The sequence below is a fragment of the Echinops telfairi genome, unplaced genomic scaffold (assembly GCF_000313985.2).
Source record: "Echinops telfairi isolate 266 unplaced genomic scaffold, ASM31398v2 ScPeMD7_2;HRSCAF=8, whole genome shotgun sequence".
NCBI classification, from domain to species: domain Eukaryota; kingdom Metazoa; phylum Chordata; class Mammalia; order Afrosoricida; family Tenrecidae; genus Echinops; species Echinops telfairi.
The window spans coordinates 49,763,814-49,788,155 of record NW_022103898.1 but is presented as its reverse complement, the minus strand read 5'-3'; the positions used below and the strand labels follow the sequence as shown (position 1 = coordinate 49,788,155).

At 39.1% G+C, this 24,342-nt stretch overlaps 1 protein-coding gene across 1 annotated transcript in view; it reads left to right on the top strand.

Annotated features, from left to right (window-relative positions):
• ACSS3 (acyl-CoA synthetase short chain family member 3) overlaps positions 1-24,342 on the top strand; it is a 187,921-nt gene that overhangs the window by 22,827 nt on the left and 140,752 nt on the right. The window contains exon 3 of the mRNA XM_045288656.1: positions 16,934-17,078. Within this exon, the coding sequence (XP_045144591.1) occupies positions 16,934-17,078 (145 nt within the window). The remainder of the gene's footprint in view (positions 1-16,933; positions 17,079-24,342) is intronic.

Genomic DNA, 24,342 nt, shown 5'->3' with positions numbered 1-24,342 from the left:
CTGCTTGTTTACCTTCAAGCCTTTAAGACCCCAGATGCTATATGTTTTGATAGCCAAGCACCATCAGCTTTCTTCACTACATTTGCTTATGCACACGTTTGTCTTCAGCGATCATGTTGGGAAGGTGGGTATCCTGGAATGACCGTTTAGCTGAGCAAGGTGCTCTTGTATTAAGGGAATGCATGTGAGGAGGCCCAATGTCCACCTACTACCCTACTACTAAACCTATAAATATATGCACATAGGTCTATTTCCTCCATAATCATAAATATATTTATGTATGTACATGTCTGTATTTAAGCATCTATGTATGCCCTTAGCCTCCTACTCCTTTCCTCTATTTCCTTATGCTTTCCTCCTGTCCCACTACCATGTTCAGCCTTCATTCTGGTTTCAGTAATTTCTCTCGGTTACATTGCCCTTGGTCACTCCCTACCAGTCCTCCTATCCCCTCCCTGCCACTGGTTTTGAACTGCTCATTGTTCCCTTGTCCCTGGGTTGGCCAACAACCTCCTCCCTTGCCCCACCTCCCACTCTCCCCCCTCCCCCACTGTTGTTTTCTTCTCACATTGTTTATCCAGTCTATCTTATCTAGATAGACCTGCAGAGATAATAATATGTGTATAAAGTAGTGGATGGCCTCCACAGCACTAAACAAAGTGGCACATAAGAACATGGCGACAATGGCAGCAACACCGACAAAATATCAAACAAAAAAACCATTGACATGCAAAATTTAAAAGAAGGGAATAAGAAAAAAATAATAAAAAATTTAAAAAAAGAGAAAAGCCTGCTAATAGTTCAAAGTCTGTTTGTTGACCTTGAGGAGTGTTTTCTGGTCTGATGGGGTGCCACACCCTGGCCCCAAAGTCCATCCTTGATACTCCCTCAGGAACTCCTTGCTCTACTTCTCCCGCCGCTCTATTGCACGCCCCCAGTGTTTTGCCTCAGTGTGGTAGGTTCAGCTTGGTCAAAAAAAATATTTTTCAAGATGCAACTTGAACTTCTCTAGGATGCCAAATTGCTGTTTTGATGTAAAGTAAATCTAAGTGTAGAACTCTTTTGGAAGGCATGAAGAGATGGAAGCAGTGCATTCAGATGAAGGATGTTTAAAGAAACAATAGCTGCTCATTTTGATATTTTGTTTCATAAAGGTTTCTATGATTTTTAAGCAATGTTTTTAATTTCCTCTTGACTATATTTGTGTGTTTTTGTGAGTGCTGGTTAAAATGAGACAAGCTATGAAATATGCTATTACACTAATAATGACAACAATAATACTCCTTGCCACAGTTCTTCAAATTTCTCAAGAATATATGTTCTTGAAGAATAACTTAGAGAAAGCCAATTAATTTATTTTTAATTACCATAGAAGTGGCAGCGGCCGATCTGACATGAGAACGCAGATCTATGTGACTCACTGTGTCATATTTCCTCTTACATTACTCTTATTTCATCCTGATGATACCAGAATTATGCATCTCAAATTAACCAGAGGCATAAATGATAATTAACACCCAAATAAGCTCATTAACCTGTTTCTTTTATAAAAGTTATTGTTGTTTTTGCTGTGCAATGTATTTACATTGCACTCATTTGTCTGTTTTTTCATTTCTTCCTTTCATTCTTTTACTTTTTCATCCACCAAACAGTAATTGAGCGCCTCCAATAAGCCAACTACTTTTCAGGTGGTGAGTGAGAGTCTGGATAGAGTATGACTGAAGAACAATGCCACCCACCAAGAAAAATGTGCCTATAATAAAATGACCTTCATTTTCCTGTTTAATAAAGGAACAATCAGAAGTGATATGAGCTATCTAGTTATTAGTTGCTGAAAATGTGAATAATAAAATCCATTTTATTTTACAACCAACTTTAAATTGCTTTGACTGTTGAGGTGTGAATAACCAGAGCGCATAGGTGCCCTGTTGTTGAATAGTGACCATTTTATAACTAATGAAACCTCTCATAGATAAAAGGATCAACTAATTTTAATTTTATCCCTTTGTGCAACCTCTTGTTTTTTTCTGCCGGATGTACTAACAATCAGGAAGGTAGGAAAAAAGTGACAAAGGAGAAAATAAGACAAATAATGGGCTTGGTTAGGACCAGCATGATAATGAACTCTTGGATAATTGAATGGCTGCTCTGTATTCAAGTTTCATGTGTTGAAATGTTCAAAGAAAATGTTTCATCTATGAATATGATGGTGTAGGTTGTGGCAGAATTGGCAAAATTAAAACAAAATGTAGTTTGTGGCACTGTGTTCAGTTTATTTTGAAGATGAGGTGTGGAGGAAAAAAGATATGACAACATTTTTTATCTACTTTAATATTTCAAGTCATGTCCAGTGATGTTTACTTGATCTGTTTGGATTTATCTTTGTTGATGTGATAATTCATTGGGTATGTGTGTATGTGTATGCATGTGTGTGAAGTGAGAGGGGAAGTTGGAAGTTGTAAAAAGAGGTATCTGGTCTATTTAAAAGAGCAGGGTATTTTTCTTTTCTTTTCTTTTTTTTAATATCAGAAGGTCTACACTACAGATGTCAGGATAGACCAGACCCTGGAGGAGAGCATCATGCTTGGTCAAGTTCTGGGGCAGTGAAAAGGAGGAAGATCTTTGATAAGATGTATTGACACAGAGGCTGCACTGATGAGCTCAAACACAAAAACAATTGTGAGGGTGGCACGGGACTGGGCATTGTTTCGTTCTGTTGTGCACACAGGGTCACCGTGAGATATACCTGAGTGGACGGCACCTAACAACAACACAAACACTGCAGGAATAGATTTATATTACTTTTCATCGGCACTTATTGAATCAGAAATAATCTTGATTGAAATAGAGGTTAATGAATTTCTTCTATTATAAAATTATCAATGTTCTTGGGTGCTCTCCTGGTGTTCTGAGTCACAGAAACCCTCTGTACAACAAAGCGAAACAGGGACCAGCCTCAAATCATCGCTGTGTTTGAAGCCCATGTCACTGCCACATATCAAAACATTTAATTGAAAGTCGTCCTGCTGATTTGGCCCCTAACAATATGATGTCCTTCACTAGGGACTGGTCCCTTCTGATAACATGCACAAAACATATGAGACTAAGGGTCACCATCTTCTTTTCTAAGGTGCATTCCGGTTATATTTCTTCCAGGATAGATTGTTCATTCTTCTGCAATTCAGGGTATATGCAGCATACTTCCAACATCAGAATTCAAACATATCATTCTCTGATCATCCTGTTTCATAGTCTAGCTTCCACATGTATATGAAGTGATTGAAAATAACATGACTTGGGTTAGGCACGCCTTAGTCCTCACACTAACTTTGCTGTTAAAGGCTTTCAAGAGATCTTTTGAAGCAGATTTCCCCAGTACAATGCCTCCTTTGATTTCTTGACTGCTGTTTCCATTGGTGTTGACAGTGGATCCAAGCAAAATAAAATCCATGACAATATCAATTTTTTTTAATCTGTCCTGCTTCTTCCTTTTGGTCCCATTGTGAGGATTTTTGTTGTCTTTATGTGTGGTATAATTCATACTGAAGTCTGTATTCTTTGATTTCCATTAGTCAGTCCTTCAAATCCTCCTCACTACCGCAGGCAAGTTGTCTCATCTGCAGTATCACAGGTTGGAAATGCATCTCCCTGCTATCTTTTTCATATAGTTTTTCTTCTTTGCTCAGCCAGCAGGTTGAACAAAGATACAAGTCTACTGCATCTCGCTCCTTATTTTAAACCATGCACTAACTATCCTCTTGTTCTCTTCCAGGACTGCACAGATAATGTATGAGCACAATGATGTGTTCTGAAATGTCCATTCTTCACACTGTTATCCATAATTTGTTATGGTCAACACAGTCGAATACCTTTACATAGCACATCAATCATAGATAAATGATCAAATTAGTGCTATTTTGAATGTTACTTGGAAAAGAGTGGGAAGCTAGAAAAGGTGCAGCAGGCGGACGTCAGGTGCATTGGATCACCAGGCTTCATACAGAAGCAACTGGGGCTGAGCTCAGTTTTCTTAAATAAAGGGTGACTGCTGGCTGTCGTCTCAGGGAGTCTCCCAGCCACGGTGCTACCAGCAATCCTAGTCTCTTTTGAGTTTTATACCATATCTTCCTCCCATTGTATAGAGTATCTTCTAATGCCATTCCTTTGGGGACAGTTGGTAGTGGTAGCCAGGCACGATCTAGTTCTTCTTATCTCAGAATCATAGAGACTGATGTTCATGTGGTTCATATTCCATTGGAGTAATTTTTACCAACAGTCTTTTATTATCATCATTCTTCTTGCTTCTGGAGAGGGAGAGACCACTAGTCCCACCTTGGATGGCTGCTTTTCTCAAAAACTTACTGCCACTGAGTTGGTGACCTTATTGGACAAGGTAGAATTGACCTTGCGAGTTTCGGAGACTGTAACCCTTTATGGGAGTAGAAAGCCCAATCTTTTCTCCTGCAAAGCAGCTGTTGGTTTCGAACTTCTCACCTTGCATTTGCAGTCCAGCCATAATCACTATACAAACAGGCCCCCTCTAGATAGCTGCTTACTAGTTTCTAAAACCCCATTCACTGCTCTGTGATGTCTGTCTGTGGGATTCTCAACTATAAAGGAAAGTTTCATCAGAACATTTCTGTGTATCATTCTCCCTGAGTTGTAGTCTTGGAGAGAAAGAAGGAGAGCCAAAGGTGAAGGTCGAGTGAGATAATTGGAAAAGCCTAAAGCCCTCTGTTTTAGAGAACACTATCTTAATCTTTACCTTCTTCCCTTTCTTCCCATTATTCCATAACATCACATCAACAAATTGGGTTTCCCCTCCTATGCATGGTGTTACTGCTCCTGTTTCTTCTTCTTTCTCTTCTCTTTTTGTGCTTTCCATTGCTCTGTATTTGGCTTAAATGCATCTTCTGTTGTCTCCACTGGACACTAGCAGACATTTTAGAGCACACCTCCATTTCTGTTCCACTCTTGATTCTCTGGTTAGTTCTGAGGCTCCAGGAGCAGGCACTTGGGCCTCTGGGAATCCTCAACTATGGGTCTGGATTTCTAGGAATCTATCTGCTCTGGTTTGAAGTCTCCTTCCAGATGAGCTTATTGCAAGTTGTTCTGAATTGACTGATTGAGGACCACTATTCCAAAGGAAGTCTTCAGTACTATCTTACAAAGGACTAACTTAAGAAATTTGATTTCTTTAAAAATGTTCTTTTAAATTTACATCTATTTAACATTATACTAGATTCGAATAAACGTATGATTTGAAATGCAAATGTTTTGATTCCAGCTTTATTTGTGACTGTTGATCTCTATTAAGCTAACTATAATTTCTTCTTTTCCATGCTAAATCAAATTCTATCATCTGTACATTCAGTTTTCTTTTTCCCTGCATTTCTTCCTTGAATAAATAGACCAACCAAGGTAAAGTCATGTCCTCATCTCCTGTTTTGAATTCAACTGTCAGGCAGGACTCCCAAGCTGAGGATCTTTAAGATCATTCATCCACATGTTCTCACTTTATTGGCAGTGGATTCAGTTCAGATAACAGGTATTGATTTCCTGAAAGCCTTTCCTTCTGTTCTTTTCCCTGCCGGCTGCCTTTCTCACCAGAGGCAGTTCACTCGGTATTAATCCAAGATGATCTGGCAGAGGTGCGGATGTCTGGGCTGTGCTTTCGTGTCTAGATGGGGCAATCTGTGACTAAGGCTGGCTGGAGGCAGAGATCCGGGTGGAGGAGATGGACTCGCGTATTGGCTGGGTTTAAGTGTGACCCTTTCTTTGCATTAGACTCCTCTGTTAACATAATTGTTTGTCCTGTAGAGAATGTGTTTTCTAAGTACGGTTACAAAACACTCTCCCACGAGGCGGTGAAATTAACATAAGGTTATTATGCAGCCCCGCCTAAGGAGCTGTGATCCACGAGTTCAGCAGTTGGAAACCACCAGTTGCTCCGCTGGGGACAGATGAGTCTTTCTACTCCTAAAAACAGTTACACGGTCTCCGAAATCCACGGGGCAGTTCCACTCTGTCCAGTAGGGTCATTTTGAGTCAGAATCTACTCTATGGCAGTGCGTTTGGCTTTTTGGACGTAAGCAACTACCCAATTTGGAGGGTGTCCTGGAACAGTCAGTTGATACCAGCCAAGGTCAAGTTTCTGTAATTTAGATGGGATGTCACTGTGTGAATAAGGCAACACGATGCCCTCTTAAAAATGCTTAAAGCCTTCTCTGTCTGTGTGCAGGAGTGGCCTTTTGAACAAGTCATTGTTTTTGCTGAATGTCGACCATTCACCTCATGAGACTTTTCCTGGTTTGCGTTAATGTGTCAGAAGAGTACTTTTGACTTCTGTTCACATTCAGTCACTCTTGCAGGCATTTATTTAAAAATTATCATTGGGCCTCTGCTGTGTGCTATGAATGAGTTAACACATGAGGGCTGCTCATAAAACAGTGAATCGATGGGAAGGTACAGACATAATTAAGCTTGCAATTATTTGTGCTTGACTTTCACTGAATTCAGCATATTGCCTCTAGAGTCCGGAAGCACTGGGTTCCAGTCTGCCTCCCGTTAGCTTGATGCCTCAGAGGTCGGTTTCTCTGAGCCTCCCCGTTCATCTTTAAAATAGGGCCCGTCTTGTCTGCTTCACAGGGGTACTTTTGAGGATTAAATAACTTCAAGTGCTTCATTTCCAAACCCGGCACATTCTTGATCATTGGATTCCTGTACCTCTCTACTTCAAACCTACTCATATTTCTTTCTTTTTCCAAGTCTCTCTTAAAGCTACTATAAAATTGACATCATCAACTGTTTAAAATATTCCCAACTGATCCAATAACCTTGATTTCCTCCAGAAGTGACCTTCCCTTTGCTCCCGAGGTCTCTTTCCTAGAACACAGTTCTGCAGTGGTTAACAGCAAAACCCTGCTCAAAGACCTGCAAGGCCATCTCCTTCAGTAGGAAGGCCACCCCGGCTTAGAAGAGGAGCCGTGGCCATGCCCTTGTCTTCCTGGCTCGAGTGCCACGCTAAGCACGCACCTCTGGCTTCAGCACATTCAGCCACTCCAACCTCCAAGGCCGAGAATGACCATGCCTCGCTCATGTTCTAATAGCTTTAGAGGAAGAAATATACCAGGAGGAAGAACAAAAATACTTCTTTTATCTTTACTTCCTCTCTCTTCAGCTACTTTCATTTTCCTACCTTTTAGCTTTTAAAAGCCAGGGAAGAAACGTACACAAGCGAAATCAAAGCCAGTACATTCCCCTTCCCTTCGAAGCCTATCTTCCTAGCAGAGTGCTCTGCTCCCCCTGCGCTCCGTCCACTTCAAGGGGCAGTCAGCCTTCCTCCCTCTCTTAAGCAGCTCGGCCAAAAAGCCACGGTACCTATTTGCTTTAATTCGATGGATTGTACTTTACTCCTTCCTGTTTGTTATCGCTTTACTGTTTGACCCCAGGGATTCTTTAAACCTAAGTCAATGTCAATGAAAAACAATAAAAATTCCCTGTACTTGTGGTTAATGTGACCAGGGAACTGAACCAGGGAAATTTTATTTAAATTTAAGGAATGTCTTTAAAATATTAACAGCTCCTGAATTTGGGTCCTTTTGAATGGCTGGACTAAGGTCTCCTTCTGCATAAGGTTAACATAAGGTTTACATAAGGTTAACCTTATGTGGCCATTTCCGTTTACTCTCACCAATGCTGTGTATATTAATGTAGCAGGAAAAATGACACTTCTTTATTGCTTCTATTTTTACTTTTCCTGATTGCTAGTAAGCTTGAATATGTTTTTGAATGTTGGCATTTTTCTTCATTTTTTTCTCTTTCTCCTGTAGATTGTCTATGTATATTACAGGCTTCCTGGAAGTCACACAGTGCACGGTTCTGTTGTTCAGAGCCTGTATCTTGTAGAGGATGTGCCCCATCGAAGCTCCTCCCACTTCACACATTTACAATGTAGGCCAGTAAAAATGTGTGCCATCTATGTGTGTGCATGCATGTGGGGTTTGGATTATAGCTTAGCTATCCATGAAGGGACCCATGGTCTAGTCTTACCCCTCCTCGGATACCCCAGAGTTGATGAAGAGGCAGTTTTAGATGAGTATTCTAGTACCTGTTTAAACTTTGTAGTTCCTCATATTCATGAAAATACAATCAGATCTGATTTTATTGAACAGATTTTTATTTTTGCTTTAAATTTTCTTTTTAATAATATAAAATACTGATTTTTTTTCTATCTTAGTGCCCTAGGATCTACTACGCGCTCCCTGGTGTTTGGATTTTGTCATTATCTTAGGCTGGGTTCTCTAGGGGGGAAAAATGGTGACATATACCTATATCGCTGGTTTTCCTTCTCTAGAGAACACGTCTTTTCTCTCTCTTCATATAGATAGGACATTAAATTGATAAGACATATTAGTAATCAAAGAAATAAAAACTAAAACCATTTGTCTACCTCTCAAGTTGGAGAGGATTTACAGTAATATTTCAAACTTAGAGGAGTGCGATGAAATTGGAAGTTAGGAAATGCTGATGGGAAACGAAGTTCATTCAGTATTTCCAGAAAGTAACTTGATTATTGATTTTAATGTGTGTGTGTGTGTACTTCAGATTATTTTTATCCTTTGATTTTAAGAATTTAGCTTATGAATGTAATAAAATCAATGTGGGTATTATTTATCTAAAAGGAATATTTTAGCAGTTATGTAATCTCCTGTCAACTTGAGTTAAGGGGTGGAGTCTAGCCTGTCAATCAGGTCATAGCCAATCATGTCTCTGTGTGACTATTGTCTTCTCCTGTGTATTCTGGGAACTCCTGTCTTCCTCCCAGGAAGCGGGACATGAACTTTCTCTCCTACACATTCCTGGTAACAACCCAGAAGGGGCTATGCTGATGGATCCAGAGCCCTGGAGCTGGAGGTGCCACATAGAGACTTATGCTAGCACTGAGATGCTTCCACCACCACTGCATCCACAGGACAGTGATCTTCCTGCATTCAGCAGCATGCCTTGTGTTGACTGAGTCTGAAGAGGAATTCATAGAATGGTATTGGGCATATGGGCTAATATCAGACTTATGGACTTGATCTGGACTGGGCTGGGATGTTTTCTTAATATACAATTACTCTTTGATATAAAACTCCTATACATATATGAGTGTCCCTGATTGGTTTCTCTAGTCAACTCTGACTAACACAAATATCATAGGAGTATCATGTTGTGAAAGATAATTCAAAACAATGCAGAACATTATGTCATCACTGACCACGTGCTTTTAGGGTTTGTCAAGTCCTTAGAAAAAGATGAGCACTAAAATCTTACATGTCAGAGGATATATCTTATTATGTCTTCATGTAAACAAAATACGCCCAAGTATATTTTCTTTGTTTTATACAATGAGGTTAGTTGCTTTTTAATCTAGTCAATTGCATTGAATTATTACTTAAAATATAACTTTGGATTTTGAAGGGAAATGGTGAGGTACCATATAGAAAGCTATTGACCTTTACTGAAATGATTTCATTTTAAATGAAATAAGAATCATCTTACAGTACAATAAACTATTTGATGTGGGAGGGTGTCCCCTGGTAACGTGTTCAAAATGTGTGGGGCCAAGTTCTGTCAGTCTAGTAGGTTGCTTTGCCAAGTCCTCAATAGTAAACCAATCTCTACATTTAGTCAGTTTCTATATGTATATTCCTTACCCATGGCGACCTCGGGGGTGAAACCTAGCTGTCCTCTAAAGAAACTTAGATTGGCTAGGCTTGTGCCTGTTTGGATCGCCTCCTACCTGCCCCAGTCCTGGTGCGTCATTCTTCTTCATGTAGGCCAGCTTCGCAGGCTATTTGCTCCCATACAGGTTGAGTGAGTATGATTTTTAATTTTAAACCCTCCCTGGTTGTACTTGAATTACTGCCTGTTGATCAGTGTCACGTTGTGCATGAGTGCAGTGAGGTGTTCTGCAATTCCTGTTATTTTCAATTTTATCCACACTTTGCTATGAGCCACCCAGTTGGATGCCTTTACAGAGTCAATAAAACACAAGCAGCCATCTTTTTGATATTCTCTGCTTTCTGTGAGGATCCATCTGATGTTAGCAATGACATTCCTTGTTCTATCTCTTGGGAATCTGGCTTGAATTTTGTACAGCTCCCTGTCAATGTATGGCTGTTTTTAAATTATCTTCAGCAAAATTCACTTGCATGAAATATTAATGATATTGTTTGATAATTTCCCCATTCTGTTGGGTCACTGTCCTTTGGATACAGCTATGCATCTCTTTTTGTCAATTGACTAAGTAGTTATCTTGCACATTTCTTGGCGTAGTCTGGCGTAGTCCAGTGAGTGCTACCAGTTTTAATCAGCTTGTTGGGACATTGCAATTGGTAGTCTACAAATTCCCGACCCTGTTTTTCACTACTGCATTTAAAAAGAGCAGAATTGACACAAACATATGACGAAAACAGAGGCCATGTAAATAGGTTCTTATTTACATGGAAAAAAATAAACAAACAAACAAAAAATAAATAAACAAACAGCCAAAAGGAAAGCTTACAGAAGCTGACTGATTCTGCTTTGGATTTTAAAGCCTCCAGATCCACACTAAAGCCAATTTCTGATTTTTAAATCCACCCACTTTGTTTATTGAAAGTGTAGTTGGAATTAAGCACTGGCTAATCAGAATAAAAGGCTTCAACATGGATCATAACCCAGTGAAAAGGCGATAGAAATTCTCATAAATTTGCCGACAGATGAGATGATGATGTAGGAATAGAAACATTGAAGTTGTTAAGGATTCCATTCTGCTTATATCCACAATAACTGCTCATGGAAAGAGCAGTCAAGAAATCAGAAGACATGTTGCACTGAACCAGTTAATGCACAAGGTCTCTAAAATATAAAAGACACGGATGTTAAATTGAGGACTAAGGTGCACCTCACCCAAGACATTATTCATTTTCAATAGCCTTACATACATCTGAAAGTTGGAAAATGCATAAGGAGAGATGGGTTATTGGAAAGGGTTATTGTACGTGGTAAAGTAGAGCAGTGAAAAAGAGGAAGACCCTCTATGGATTGGCAGAGTGACTGCTATAGGAGATTCAAATGCACCGGCAATTGTGAGGCTGGTACAGGACCCAGAAGTGTTTCGTTTTCTTGTACATCGGGTTGCTATGAGTTGTAACCAACTCAAAGGCACTTAACTACAGCAACAGTAACAGAAGTAGATCCAACTCAAAAGCACCTCAAAGAAACAAGTAGCCGCACTTGTGGTAGTTTGGGACATTGCAAATGCAAAATTCATGAGAAGACACCGATATGTAAAGATAAGAAGGCAAATCAAGTAGAAATCTTGGGACTGAAGAATTACATGGCAGTTTTTCCTGGGATTTCTTCTTGTCTCATATATCCTCTACTGTATTCTGAAAAGGTAAGGCATCCACACTCCAATGTGTGCCAACCCAGCCCAAACACACCATTCCCTATCAAGCCAAACCCCAAATCCAAACTCAAGGTCATTGAGGTGATTCTGACTCACAGGGACCTAGAGGACAGGGTAGAACTTTGATGATTTTCAAAGACTGTAACTCTTTATGGGAGTAGAAAGCTTCATCTTTATTCCAAATGACTGATGGTTTCAAACTACTGATGGCAGCCAGAAAGGGAGAGAACTGTTTTTAACAATAACCACCTTACTTCAGCCAAACACCATGGGAAGAAACGTACAGCCTCACCCTAACTATCAGCAGATAAAGTTATGGAGGAGCTCAACTTTTAGTCTTACCAGGGTTTCAGTATATAGCCTAGTACCCAGTCCCATGGTGTCACAGAGAAGGATATATGAGGAGCTAGAACTGCTATCTCTTCTTGAGGAGATTCTGTACAAATGTCAGTGGAGCGCATGTCAGGAACATTAATGAGAGTCTTCCACTTCTCTTAGTGGTGGACTAAACTTTAAACCCACCAACAGTAAGGAGGTACCCCTCACCCTGACGGCTGCCAATGCAGTCTTAGGTTTAGTAGGAGTCTTAGTCTGGGTAGACTAGAGAAACAAATCCATGGACACACATATGTGTATAAGAAAGAGATTTTTATACAAGAGCAATTGAACATGGAGAAATCATTCCAGCCCAGTCCTGCTCAAGGCCACAAGTCTGATATTAGCCCATATGTCTGTTACCAATCTATAAAGTCCTCTTCAGACTCATGAAACACATGCAATGAAGCCAAATGCAGGATGATCACAAGCCAGTGGGTAGAAAATCTTTGGGTCCAGTAGCATTATAAGCCTCTCAGTGCTGGCAGGGGTCTCTCTGTGCTTTCTCCGGTTTCCGAGATCTGGTTGCATCCATGTGGCTTGTCTTCTGCAGTGTCTCCCAGGGAATAGCACAGAGAGAGAGAGAGAGAGAGGTATCTTCCGCCTCCAAGGAGGAAGAACCAGATTTCCCAGAATTCTTAGGAGAAGGCCATTCCCACACAGAAGTCTCATTGGTTATCTCCAGATTGACTGCCTAGACTTCACCCCTGCACTCTTAATCCTTAAATTGATACCAGATTAGGTGACTACCACAGTAGGAAACTGGAAGTTTCACTGTACCTTGCAGCAATTAGATGCCCCACCTCCTTAATTGAAACAGTGTAAGGGGACACTTGTTAATTTTTTTCAATAATATCTTCAAACAGGTCCAGAATATCATAATTGAATACCTCAAATGCCCAGGATATCCGTGATCATACAAACAGCTAGGAAAGTAGCAACTTGAATGGGAGAACAATTGATAGATGTCAATGCAGGGATGGCACAGGGTTGGAATTTATTTGATAAGGATTATAAGACAGTCATCATAAAAATACTTCAATGAGCAAATATGAACATGCTTGAAAGAAACAAAAAATAAACAAAATAAATTCCCAGTAAATATGTAAAAACCCTTAGCACAGTGGTTCTCAACCTTCCTAATGCTGTGACCCTTTAATACAGTTCTTCAAGTTGTGGTGTCCCCCTCCCCAACCATAAAATTATTTTCATTGCTACTTCATCACCGTAATTTTGCTACTGTTATGAATCAGGTGACCCCTGTGAAAGGGTTGTTCGACCCCCAAAGGGGTCGGGACCCACAGGTTGAGAACCGCTGCCTTAAAGAAAAGAACATAGAGGAAATAAAGAAGAATCAAATGGAAGTTTTAGAAAAATATAGCAACTATTATGAAATATTTATCAGATGAACTAAACCAAAAAATGAAGATGACCAAGGAAGGAATCTGCAAATTTTAAGGAAGATAATAAAGGCTATTTATAAACGAGTGAACAAGTAAATTTACATACTTTGTGGTTACATCCCAGGCTAGATCCCTGAAGACTTGAGTCTCATTTATGACTTTCTCCATTTCTTAGTGAGTACTCTGAGGTTTATGCTTTCTGAATGTCTATTTTTTCAACTTTGAAATGAGTCCTACATCTCAGGACTTTGGGAAGTTTATTAATAATATTTCATTCACTCATTAAACATTTATTGGCGGTACACTGGGTTACACATTGGGCTCCGAATTGCAAGGGCAGTGTTTCCAAATCACCAGCCACTCTGTGGGAGAAAGAGGAGGCTTTCTACTCCTGTAAGGATTTCCAGTCCTGGAAAACCATGGGGCACTTCTACTCTGCGCTATAGGGTCTGTATTGACTCAGTGGCAGTGAGCTAAGCTGAATTTATGACAAGTACTCTAGTAGATTCTGGAACTAAAAGGAGAATAAGATAGTCTCTGTTCTCTGATAGATTAAAATATAATGAAGGTAACATCTGTGTAAGTGGATTGATTGTTACACCATGTGGTAAGCCCCATGGTAGAAATGTACACACAACCCTTTGAAATTGCTAAGAGAGAGGATGGCAAGGTGAAAGAAAATTCAGTCACAGAAATATCAGCAAACTGAATTTAAGGAACTAAAATTTCATAATTCCAGATTACAAACTAAAATTTTGTAATTCCAGATAAGTAGAGTGTGAGAAGTTGGATGATGGAAAATTAAATTGATTAGATGAATGTGGCTCTCATATGTAAAAGTTATCCTGAATTTTATGGAATTACCATTAAATTATTTCAAGTATCATTTGATATGATGATGATGTTTAATTGAGAAAAGACATCTTAATTGCATCAGGGAAAGAATGGCTTGAGAAAATTAGGTCATCTGGGGACAGAGAGATTAATTAGGAAGCAGTCATTGTAAGTACTCAAGATCAAGCCATAACTGTGGCATGGATTCTAACTCACAGCAACCTTATAGAAAATAAGTACAATAACTTCTTTTGATTTATGAAACTAAAGGTTTACATGAGCAGAGAGCTTCATCTTTCTCCGTCATAGTGACTGGTGGGCTCAAACTCCTGACCTTTTGGTTAGCAGCTAAGTGCGTAAGCCATTACACCATCAGGGCTCAATGAGAGGAGTGACTATCAGAGAGAATAAAGACAAAAGTAACAAAATTGATTGGCCTGAGGGATTAAATCGGACTTTTGGGTTCCTAGTTCAGGTCACTGGGTGTATGATAAGACTAGGTGGTGCAATGGAATAAGTGTTGGGCTGGAAAATTCAAGGTCAGTGGTGCAGACTTACCCATCACTCCTTGGGAGAAAGATGAGGTTGTCTGCTCGTATAAAGGTTTACCATCTCACAAACTCTGGGGATCAGCTCTACTTTGTCCAATAGGATTACTCTGATTTAAAATTGATTGAATGCCATGTGATGGTGTGGAGCATGGCGGTCTCCGGAAATATGGAAAACACATGGAAGACCAGAATCGGAGTTGGGGGAGAAGTGTGAGTTGGAGGCAACTGAAAATGTTTAAAATTTGAGCATATTCTCCCAAGTAGAGATGTCCAGCAGATTGTTGGGTATGAAGTTCAGAGAGGGTACCCGATTGGAGATGAAGATAGCAGATGACCTATAAGAATGTTGAGCCCACTTAGGGCAAGCATGTAGAATGAGCAAAGGTACAAACATGGAACTTTAGAATTATCCATCAAGTAAACATTAGGCAGAAAGAGAAGATTCCCCAAAGGATATTGAAAAGACAGAAGGCTCCAGTGAATAGTCTAGACATCTTTGGGATAGAGGGAGCCATATTGTGTCATGAGCATAATTATATATTGAACAGAAGTTGTAGGTAAAGTGAAAGAGTAATGCCATCATCAGGAAGTGTTCCAGTAGGTCAAGTTTTCCTTGTCTTGAAAATATGCCTGGCTGTTCTTTTCAGAAATGAAAATAGAAATCGAAGTAATGATTTTTTTCGGCGGAGTGTGTGTGTAGGTAAAACATTTTTCTTTATTTATGCTACAGAATGTTGAGCAAAATTTACCTTTTGATTTTTGTAAATTGTAGGCACAGAAAGCTGAATAAGCAACCACAAAAACCTCAGCAGTATAAAACAATCAGTAGTTATTTGTATCTGCAGGATGTTACAGAGTGTACTAAACTAGGACGGGCTTGGCTGAGGCATTACTCTGGTTGGGTTTGGCTCCTTTCTTTTGGGACTCTCTTGTGGCCTGCAAATATTTATCTTGGTACCTTGCTGAGAAGGTACGTTGAAGGTTCTTCTGGGGAAGGTATAGTTTGCAAGAGGACAAGTCCTATTAGGTAGTACTTATCAAGTCTCTGCTTGCAACATGTGCACTTCCTTGTATTCATTAACGGGAGTGGAAGAGCCCAGATCAATTGACATCTCCTCCACTCATGGAAGCTGTGATTAAGAAAATGAAGTGCAAATATTCCTGGCAAAATAAGGGGTAAGAGGATTAGACAAGTTGGATAAATATCAAATTTATAACACCTGAAAATGCAGAATCTTTATATTGTGCTGTTCTGTAAGCCAGTTGAGTTTAGTATGATTGAGATATATAGGCTCCTTTGAGACTGATTAAATGATCCCCTTTCCTGATACTATCTGCAACTATTATTTCTTAATGCTGCCATTGTATGTGTTATTGTGTTTAATCTAATGCTTTCTTCACAAGGCATTATCTAAGTAAAGACTTCGAGGTGAAATTGTTGGACAAGATATTTCTTCATTCATGTATATGTATTTTTCTATTGTTTTGCATTGTTAAATTGTTTGAGAATCTGATTTGGGGACAAATGGGCCACTATTGTATTAAGTATTTTATTCTAATTTACTTTTCCTAACGAAGTGGCAAATTTAAAGGTATGAGCATATTTCATTTATTTTTCCTTTTTAGAAAAATGAGTTACATTTCTCTCAAGAGTATCTTCACATAGCTACATGCTATCTTGTATTTTCAAAGAAAGGCACCGATAGAGGAAAATATGGAGAGCACTGAGTTGCAAAGGATTATTATCTTTTTTTTAGAATTAATTACACTTTTATGTGTATGTCCATTCTTTCTTCAAATTTTGAAACATTTAAAACATTCAGGAAAATAGCTTATCTTTTCTTTTGTGATTAGCGATCACCTTAATTGAAACAAAAAATATGTATCTAATTACTTCATGGAAAAGTTGAATTTTCCTGTAAGTTTTTAATTCTATAGCCTGTCACCAAACTTCAACCATACATCTACTATTTATTAGTCCAAAGCCTGTGTGCTGTACTTATATACAATTTATGTCATTAATGTAGATTAATTTGGCATTCCATATTGTAATTTTATCCTAAGCAGTAAAATTCTTGAAGCTGTCAGATTTATGTGCTTGAAATATTTTTCCTTATTCACATAAAAAATCAATATTTATTAAGAAAAGATATTCACTTCTTTATCATCTTAAGTATTAAGTGTATGACTATAATTGTCAAGCACAGCACACACTGAGAAACACTGCTCTAAGGCCAGCTCTGCCATACTAAAAGGTATAAGAACCTAATCAGAAAACAACGTATGTTGAAAAGAAATCATTCACTTTTATGTTCCACATTTTTTTTCAGGTTTGTGGAAGGAATGCTTAACATCTGTTACAATGCCATTGATCGTCATATTGAAAATGGTAAAGGAGATAAGATCGCTATCATCTATGACAGCCCTGTTACAAATACTAAAACAACTATTACCTATAAAGAGGCTCTGGAGCAGGTAACATATTTAACTTTCTCTGTATAACTTAGAAATAGTGTTAAATTATATAAATACCATATTCTTATTATATAATGTCAATTCTAACTCATTGACTTACATCAGCATGCTTTTTTTTTAGTGCACCAGATGTCCAAATCTTTTAAGTTATTTTTATCCTTTTAATTTATATTTCCTAGCATTGAAAATTATTCATTTTTTAGGAGAGCAATGATCAAATCTTGAATTGTTGTTGTTCTTATTGTCAAGTCTATTTCAACTCCATGGAGATCCTACCTGTCATGGAGGATGTACACTGTCTCGTGACATCCTCACAATCATTGCTATGCATCACCCTACTGGGTGCAGCCACCGTATGAGTTTATCACTCACCATCTACATGAGAAAATGTGATTTCCTCCTCTAGCGACGGATTCCTCTTGGAAACACTCACAAAGAATGGGAGATGATATTTCACTATTCTCATTTTTAAGGAACACTTTGGCTCTACGTCCACAGGAGGTTTGTTTGTATAATCCAGCAGGCAAAAACCATAATAGAAAGACATCAATGGTCTTCTGGTTCACTGTCCAGCGTTCCTGTGCCTAGGAAATACTTGCAAATAGCAAAGCTTCAGTCAGGCATGCCTTAGTCCTCAATTGAACAGCTTTGCTTTTTTTTTTTTGAGGTTCCATTCTTAATAATGTTATTCATCGTTTGCTATGATTCAAACCGTTAAATACTTTGGGATAAATGCTGAACTGCTAACCACAAGGTCAATGGTTCAAACCCACTAGTCGTTCCATGGGCAGAAGATAAGGTTGTCAGATTTACAACCTCGGGAACCCTATAAAGGTTTGCTTTGAGTCAGAATCAACAAGGTGGCTGTGGGCTTGGTTTTGTTTGGTTCAGAGCTACTGGTTCTGGTCTCAAGGTCTCATGTACTCACGGTCCATTAGTTGATTGGACTAATTGTTTTGATGTGTCTGCTGTTTTTATCATTCTTCCTTCCTTCAGACACTGAGAGACCATGAGCTGCACCTTATATGACCACTCAAAACATTAGACCCAAGTGACTCTTCAGCAGAGTTGGATGTCGAAAATTGTTTTCGTGGACTAAGTTATGCAGTTGACCTTTTTGTCCCCTGAGAAGACAGTCCTGACCTGCCGTCCCTATGCTCCACCACATGCATGGATTTATTTGCAATGATGGCAAACACCTCCATACAATTATATACTTATACTATGTATTTACGGATATGCTCTCACACACATCCATCCTGCAGATATATTCTTGCATCGTGTTAGTCTGAGTATTTACAGAAACAAATCCACAGAAACTCATGGATAAGAGAGAGTTTTACATAAAGGTTAAGTGTGCATCAAGAAAACATCCCAACCCAGTGCTGCCCAAGCCCACAAGTCCAACATTAACCCATTAACTCATATGTCCAACACGAATCCACAAAGTCCTCCTCCATCTTACAAAGCAGACACAATGATGCCGACTGTAGGAGGAAAGCCAAGTCAGTGAATGTGTAAGCATCTCAGCGTTGGCAGAGGTCTCCACAGGGCTGCTTCAGCACCCAGGGCTGCATCGGGGTAGGTCCATGCGACTTATTCTTGGGGATGTCTTACAGGAAGTGAGCCTTGCCAGCTGAAGCAGAAAACTGCTGAGGCAGCTGCACCCTGGTCCAACCATCAGAAAGCAAGAGACCCGAGAAGTAGAAAGGCGAGGCTCACTGAGCCATTTATCTCTCCGCCCTTCAATTAACCCCACATGTGTGGGGGCCAGGTTGTTATCAGCCAGGTTGGCACAATAAATTAACTCATGCATCTATTCACAGATCACTGATATTGAAGAATCATCTATTTACCTCTGTTGCCTTAAACTCTTGCAGTCTCCCCTGTGTCTTCCCCTGCCTCCAATATCTGTGTCCACCTCACTGCATATTGTCCTCCTTCAACCAAGTTCCTATGTCTCTATTCTCTAGCCAATAGCTTACCCGCCCTTCCCCTTCTATTCCTGGTAGTCATTATGTAATGTTTCTTTTGGGCCAAAATCTCTTTTCTTGGCTTTTTACAGTCGTGACCTCATACAAAACTAATCCTTGTGTGGTTGACTATTTTCACTCAGCAGTATATCCTCCAGGTTCATGCAATTTATGAGCTGTTTCACAGATCCCTCATTCTTCGTCTTCTTTTTTAAAATCATTTTATTGGGGGCTTCTTTTTTTTTTCGAGCTTTGCTATTGCTAGAGTGAGATTCTATTTAATTGCTATTTTGATTTGTCTTTCTATAATGATTAGTGATCATAAACATTGTTTCATATTTTTGTTGACCATCAGAACTAACATCATTTTTGGTCTTGTATAATTATGTTTTCCTTTCTTCTTAATGGCCCTTCCTTTTCTTCATGCATGATGTCCTTGATGTCATTCCAGAGCTCTCCGATCTGTGGTCATAAGTGTTCAGTGCATCACATCAATCGTTGATGTAGTCTCTCAATTCAGGTGGGATATATTCGATGTCAAACTTTACCTGTACTGCACTTGTTTTTACTTTCTTAAACTTCAGTTTGTACTTGCATATGAGCAATCGGTGGTCAATTGAGCAATTAGCATCCGGCCTTGTTCTAACTGATGATACGGAGTTTCTCTCTCATCTCTTAACTGCGGATGTGGTTTATTTGTTGACTTTGAATTCCATCTTGTGAGGGCTGCATATATAATCACTTTTTATGTTGAAAAATGCACTTGCAATGAAATAAGTTAAGGAGTAAATCACTACTAGTATTTTTAAACCCTCGCTCCTTTGCTTTCTATGAACACTGCTATCTTCTTTGTCAAAGAGCTACACTGCTCCTTATCTTTTACACTATAGTTGCCTTATTGCCTATCTTGTTACCAGGCTCAATTCTTTATAGATCATTTCCAAAAGTGACATCAGAGTTTTCTTTCAAAGAAAAACACTTATCTATATCCTACTTGAAAATATTTGTGTTAAATACTACTATTATTTGAGACAACACACAGCAATTTGGGATTTGTCCCCAGTCTACTTTCCAAGTTTTACTTCCTGACTTTCTTGGCCATGTATACCACTTAAAAAAAAAAAGTCTTAGTATTTTAGAAGACACCCCTAGCTCTTCACATCTCTTTGCATGTGCATGTTTGTGTCCATTTTGCGTTCATTTTTAGTTTCTTTCCCACTTGAGGCTTTCCATTGTGGATCATAATCGTGGTAGATAAGTTGTAAGGTTATTCTCTTATAAAAGTAGAATGTGCACTGAGTTGTTGATGCCTCATAGTGACCTTATTTAGAACCTTATTAAAACACCACCCAGTCCTTCTCCATCCTCACGATTCTTCCTTTTCTCTGGGACCCTGGACTCAGCTGCTGTGTCACTCCATCTGGTCGGGAGTCTTGTTCTTTCTCGCTGTCCTTCTCCAGGGATTAGTATCTCCTGATGACATGTCTAAAGCAGTCGAGATAATGTAATACCATCCTTGCTTCTAAGAAACATTTTGACTGTACTTCTTCCGAGACAGAATTGTCTGTTTGATTGGACGCTGTGGCAGTTTCAATATTTTTTGCTAACACTATAATTCGAATACATTGATTCTTCTTTAGTGTCTTGTTGAATGTCCAACTTTTACATGAATATGCGGCGGCAAAGGAATATGCCATGGCTTGGTTCAGGCACACCTTCGTGCTCTTGGGCGGCAGATTTACTCAATGCAATGCATCATTTGAACTCTTGACAGCTGTTTACATGAGAATTGATTGTGGACCCACACAAGATGAAATACTTGACAACTTTATACTTTTCTATATTTATCACAATTTTATCTATAGGAACAGTTGTGAGCATTTTGGTCTTCTTAACATTTAGTTGTAATCCATACTAAACACTGCATTCCTTAATGTTCACCATCAAATATTTCAACTCTTCCGTACTTTCAGCAATCCAGGTTGCATGACCTGAAAATTGCAGGTTGTTAATAAGCCTTCCTCAAATTCTGATGCAGCATTTTTCTTCATACTAGTGGGTAACCCCCTCAAAACATAATTTTTCCCCAAAGCCATGAATTTATTTATTTTACAAAACAGCCTTATCACCTTCAAAGTACTCTCCATTTCACTTAATACATTTGTCAAATCTGTGATCCCATTTTTTGGAAACATTTTTCAAATTCATCTGTTTGGCTGGTGATATAGCCCCGGATGCTGAAGCAGCTGTGTGGAGTCCCCTGCCAGCACTGAGATGCTTACACGTTCACTGATTTGGCTTTCCTCCTGCAGTCAGCATCATAGTATGTGTTTTGTGAGATGGAGGAGGATTTTGTGGTTTTGTGGATTGGTGTTGGACATATGGGTTAATGTTGGACTTGTGGGCTTGGGCAGCACTGGGTTGGGATGTTTTCTTGATGTGCACTTAACCTTTACATAAAACTCTCTTATACATGGGTTTCTGTGGATTTGTTTCTCTAAAGTACCCAAACTAACACAGATGGCTGAGAGCACCTCCCTCATTTTTTTCTTCATCTCTTCTGTGCCGTCAAATCACTGTCCTTTCATGTCCCTCTTCATTTATGGAAACAAAAAGAAGTCACACGGAGCAAGGTCAGGTGAGTAAGGTGTGTAGGGCAAGAGAGACATGCTATTTTTTGCCAAAAATTGGCACACTGAGATGGCTGTGCTAGCAGGTGCATTGTTATGATGGCATAACCAGTGTCCTCGTGGGCCACAAATCAGCCTTTTTTGTCACACACTGTTACTCAATCTTTTAAGAACCTCTAAATACAAAGCTTGAATAACAGTCTGACCTGTGGAATAAACTCCAAAAGCACTATGAGTCAACAATTTTGTCCATTTGGGAAGGTGACACATGTCTGGAACGAGGTTTGTCATCAATCAATCAACATTTGACCTTTTTGGAAATGAGAAAACCACTTGTACACTTGAGTTTTTCCATAGCTCTCTCCTTATAAGCTGTGTTCGATATCACCACAGTTTCTGCAACATTTTTCCAGAGCAGAAAACAAAATTTCAAAGCTGCATGCTGTTCTCTTAAATTGGCAATCACAAAAAATGAGGTTAGAGCAAAACTGCTTTTACCAAAATATTCACTGTGACCAGAGAGAACCTTCCTAGGTGACGCCAGTGTGTGCACTAACTCAGAGTGAGTTGCTTGATGCTTGCTTAGCAGACTCTGAAAGCTCCATCCAACAGAGCACTTTTGCCCTTTTTTTTGGTGGGGGTGTGTGGTACACCCACGTATAGTCTATCTTCTTTGATTATTTACCATATGGATTGACTGAGTATGATGAGAGGATACAGCGGTCGCACACCTTTCCCGATTTTAAACCAGGCAGTGGCCCCTTGTTTCCTTCTCACAACTGCCTTGTAATCTATGTACAGGTCCTGCATCATACTATTTCAAAAGTACTTGGGGATATGGAAAGTTATTTTTGGTTTAAAGAATAAACCATATAGTTTACCAGGTAATAAGTAAGCATCTAAGAAATATGAGAGGGTTTCAAAATGTTGGTGGGAAAATGGAAGTATAAGATAATGGAATTGTACCGCAAACTTTTTAAAGCCCCTCATAAATTAAGAAGCTGTTTAATAGTCTAAAGCAGAGTTTCTGAACCTTGGCATTGCTCACAATTTCAGTGGATAATTATTTACTGTGAAGGCTGTTGTATACATTTAGGATGTTTGGTAGCATCACTAATCCTGGTCCTTACACACTAGATGTCCTAGCACCTCCCTCTGCACCTTTGATATGACAGCTAAAAACATCTTCAAACATTGCTAAGTGTTCTTTGGGGGAGGCAGGGAAGAGATTGTCTTTGGTTAAGAATTACCGGTCAGATTCTGACATTCTAGGATACGGATATGTTTACTTGTAAATGAAGGCTTTTTGATTTGCCCTTATGGTGTCTCTTTGATAGTTTAAATCCATTTGATGTTGATGTTAGTAGTTGCTTTAGAGTCAGCTCTGACTCAGGATGACTTTATAGATGACAGATCAAAATGGTGTGTGGACCCATGCCTTCTTCATTTGTGTGGATATGCTGTGTCTACTGCTGCAGCCATTGTGTCAATCCATTTCCTTGAAGGTTTCCCTTAATTTTCTGGCTTTCTACCAGACACAATGTCCTTTCGTAGTGATCTTTCCTGCTGACATGTTCTAAGAATGCAAGTAGTCTCACTTGCCTTGTTTCTGGTTGTGTTTGTTCTGAGACTAATTAGTTCATTATTTTACAGTCCATAGTCGATTTAGTATTCCCTTCAAACACCATGCTCTGAAGGCATTCATTTATCTTCTTTCTTCCTGTTTGCATCATTTAGCTTCTGCATTCATATGACATGGTTAAAGAGAACTCGGTCTAGGTCCAACTCACTTTAGTCATCAAGGCTGTTTTTTTGTTTTTTAAAACTTTAATGAGGTATTTTGTAGCAGACTTACACAATATAATTCACCAGTTGATTTTTTGACTGCTGTTTTCATTGACATTATTTATTATTTCAAGCAGAATGAAATTGTTGGCAACTTGAAGGTTTTCGCCATTTACTTTCAGCTCAGTTGTGAAGATTTTCACTTTCTTCACCTTCAGGTACAATTCCTATCAAAGGATGTAAAACCTTTGATCTTTATCAGTAAATGCTTCAAGTCATTTGTGTTTTTCATATACAAAGTTGTTTGTCTTGCAATCATAACAGAAAAACAACAACAAATAAACAAACTCACAGGTTTTGATTTGATGCCAGCTCATAAGGACCCTATAGGATACACTAGAAATGCCCCTGTGAGTTTCCAAGACAGTAACTCTTTACAGAAGTAGAAATCTCGATCTTTCTCCAGCAGTGATGGTTGTTTTTAACTGCTGATCTGCCGCTAGCAGCCCAACACATAACCACTGTACCACCAGAGCACCTTCTGCAATTATAGTTTAATGGAACTATAAATTTGCTCTCCAATTCTAGTTCCAATAAATTATTAGAAAGTGTGGTTAACTCTCCCTGTTATCCTTCTGCATTAGCAAGATTCTTGGTTAATCGTTTTTAAAAATAATTAAATCATTTGGGGGGGGGCTTATACAACTCATCACAATCCACACATACATCCATGTGTCAAGCACTTTTGTACATTTGTTTCCCTCATCATTCTCAAAACATCTGCTTTCTACTTGAGCCCTTGGTATCAGCTCCTCATTTTTTCCCACCCTCCCCTCTCCCCATGAACCCTTGATAATTTATGTTATTATTATTTTG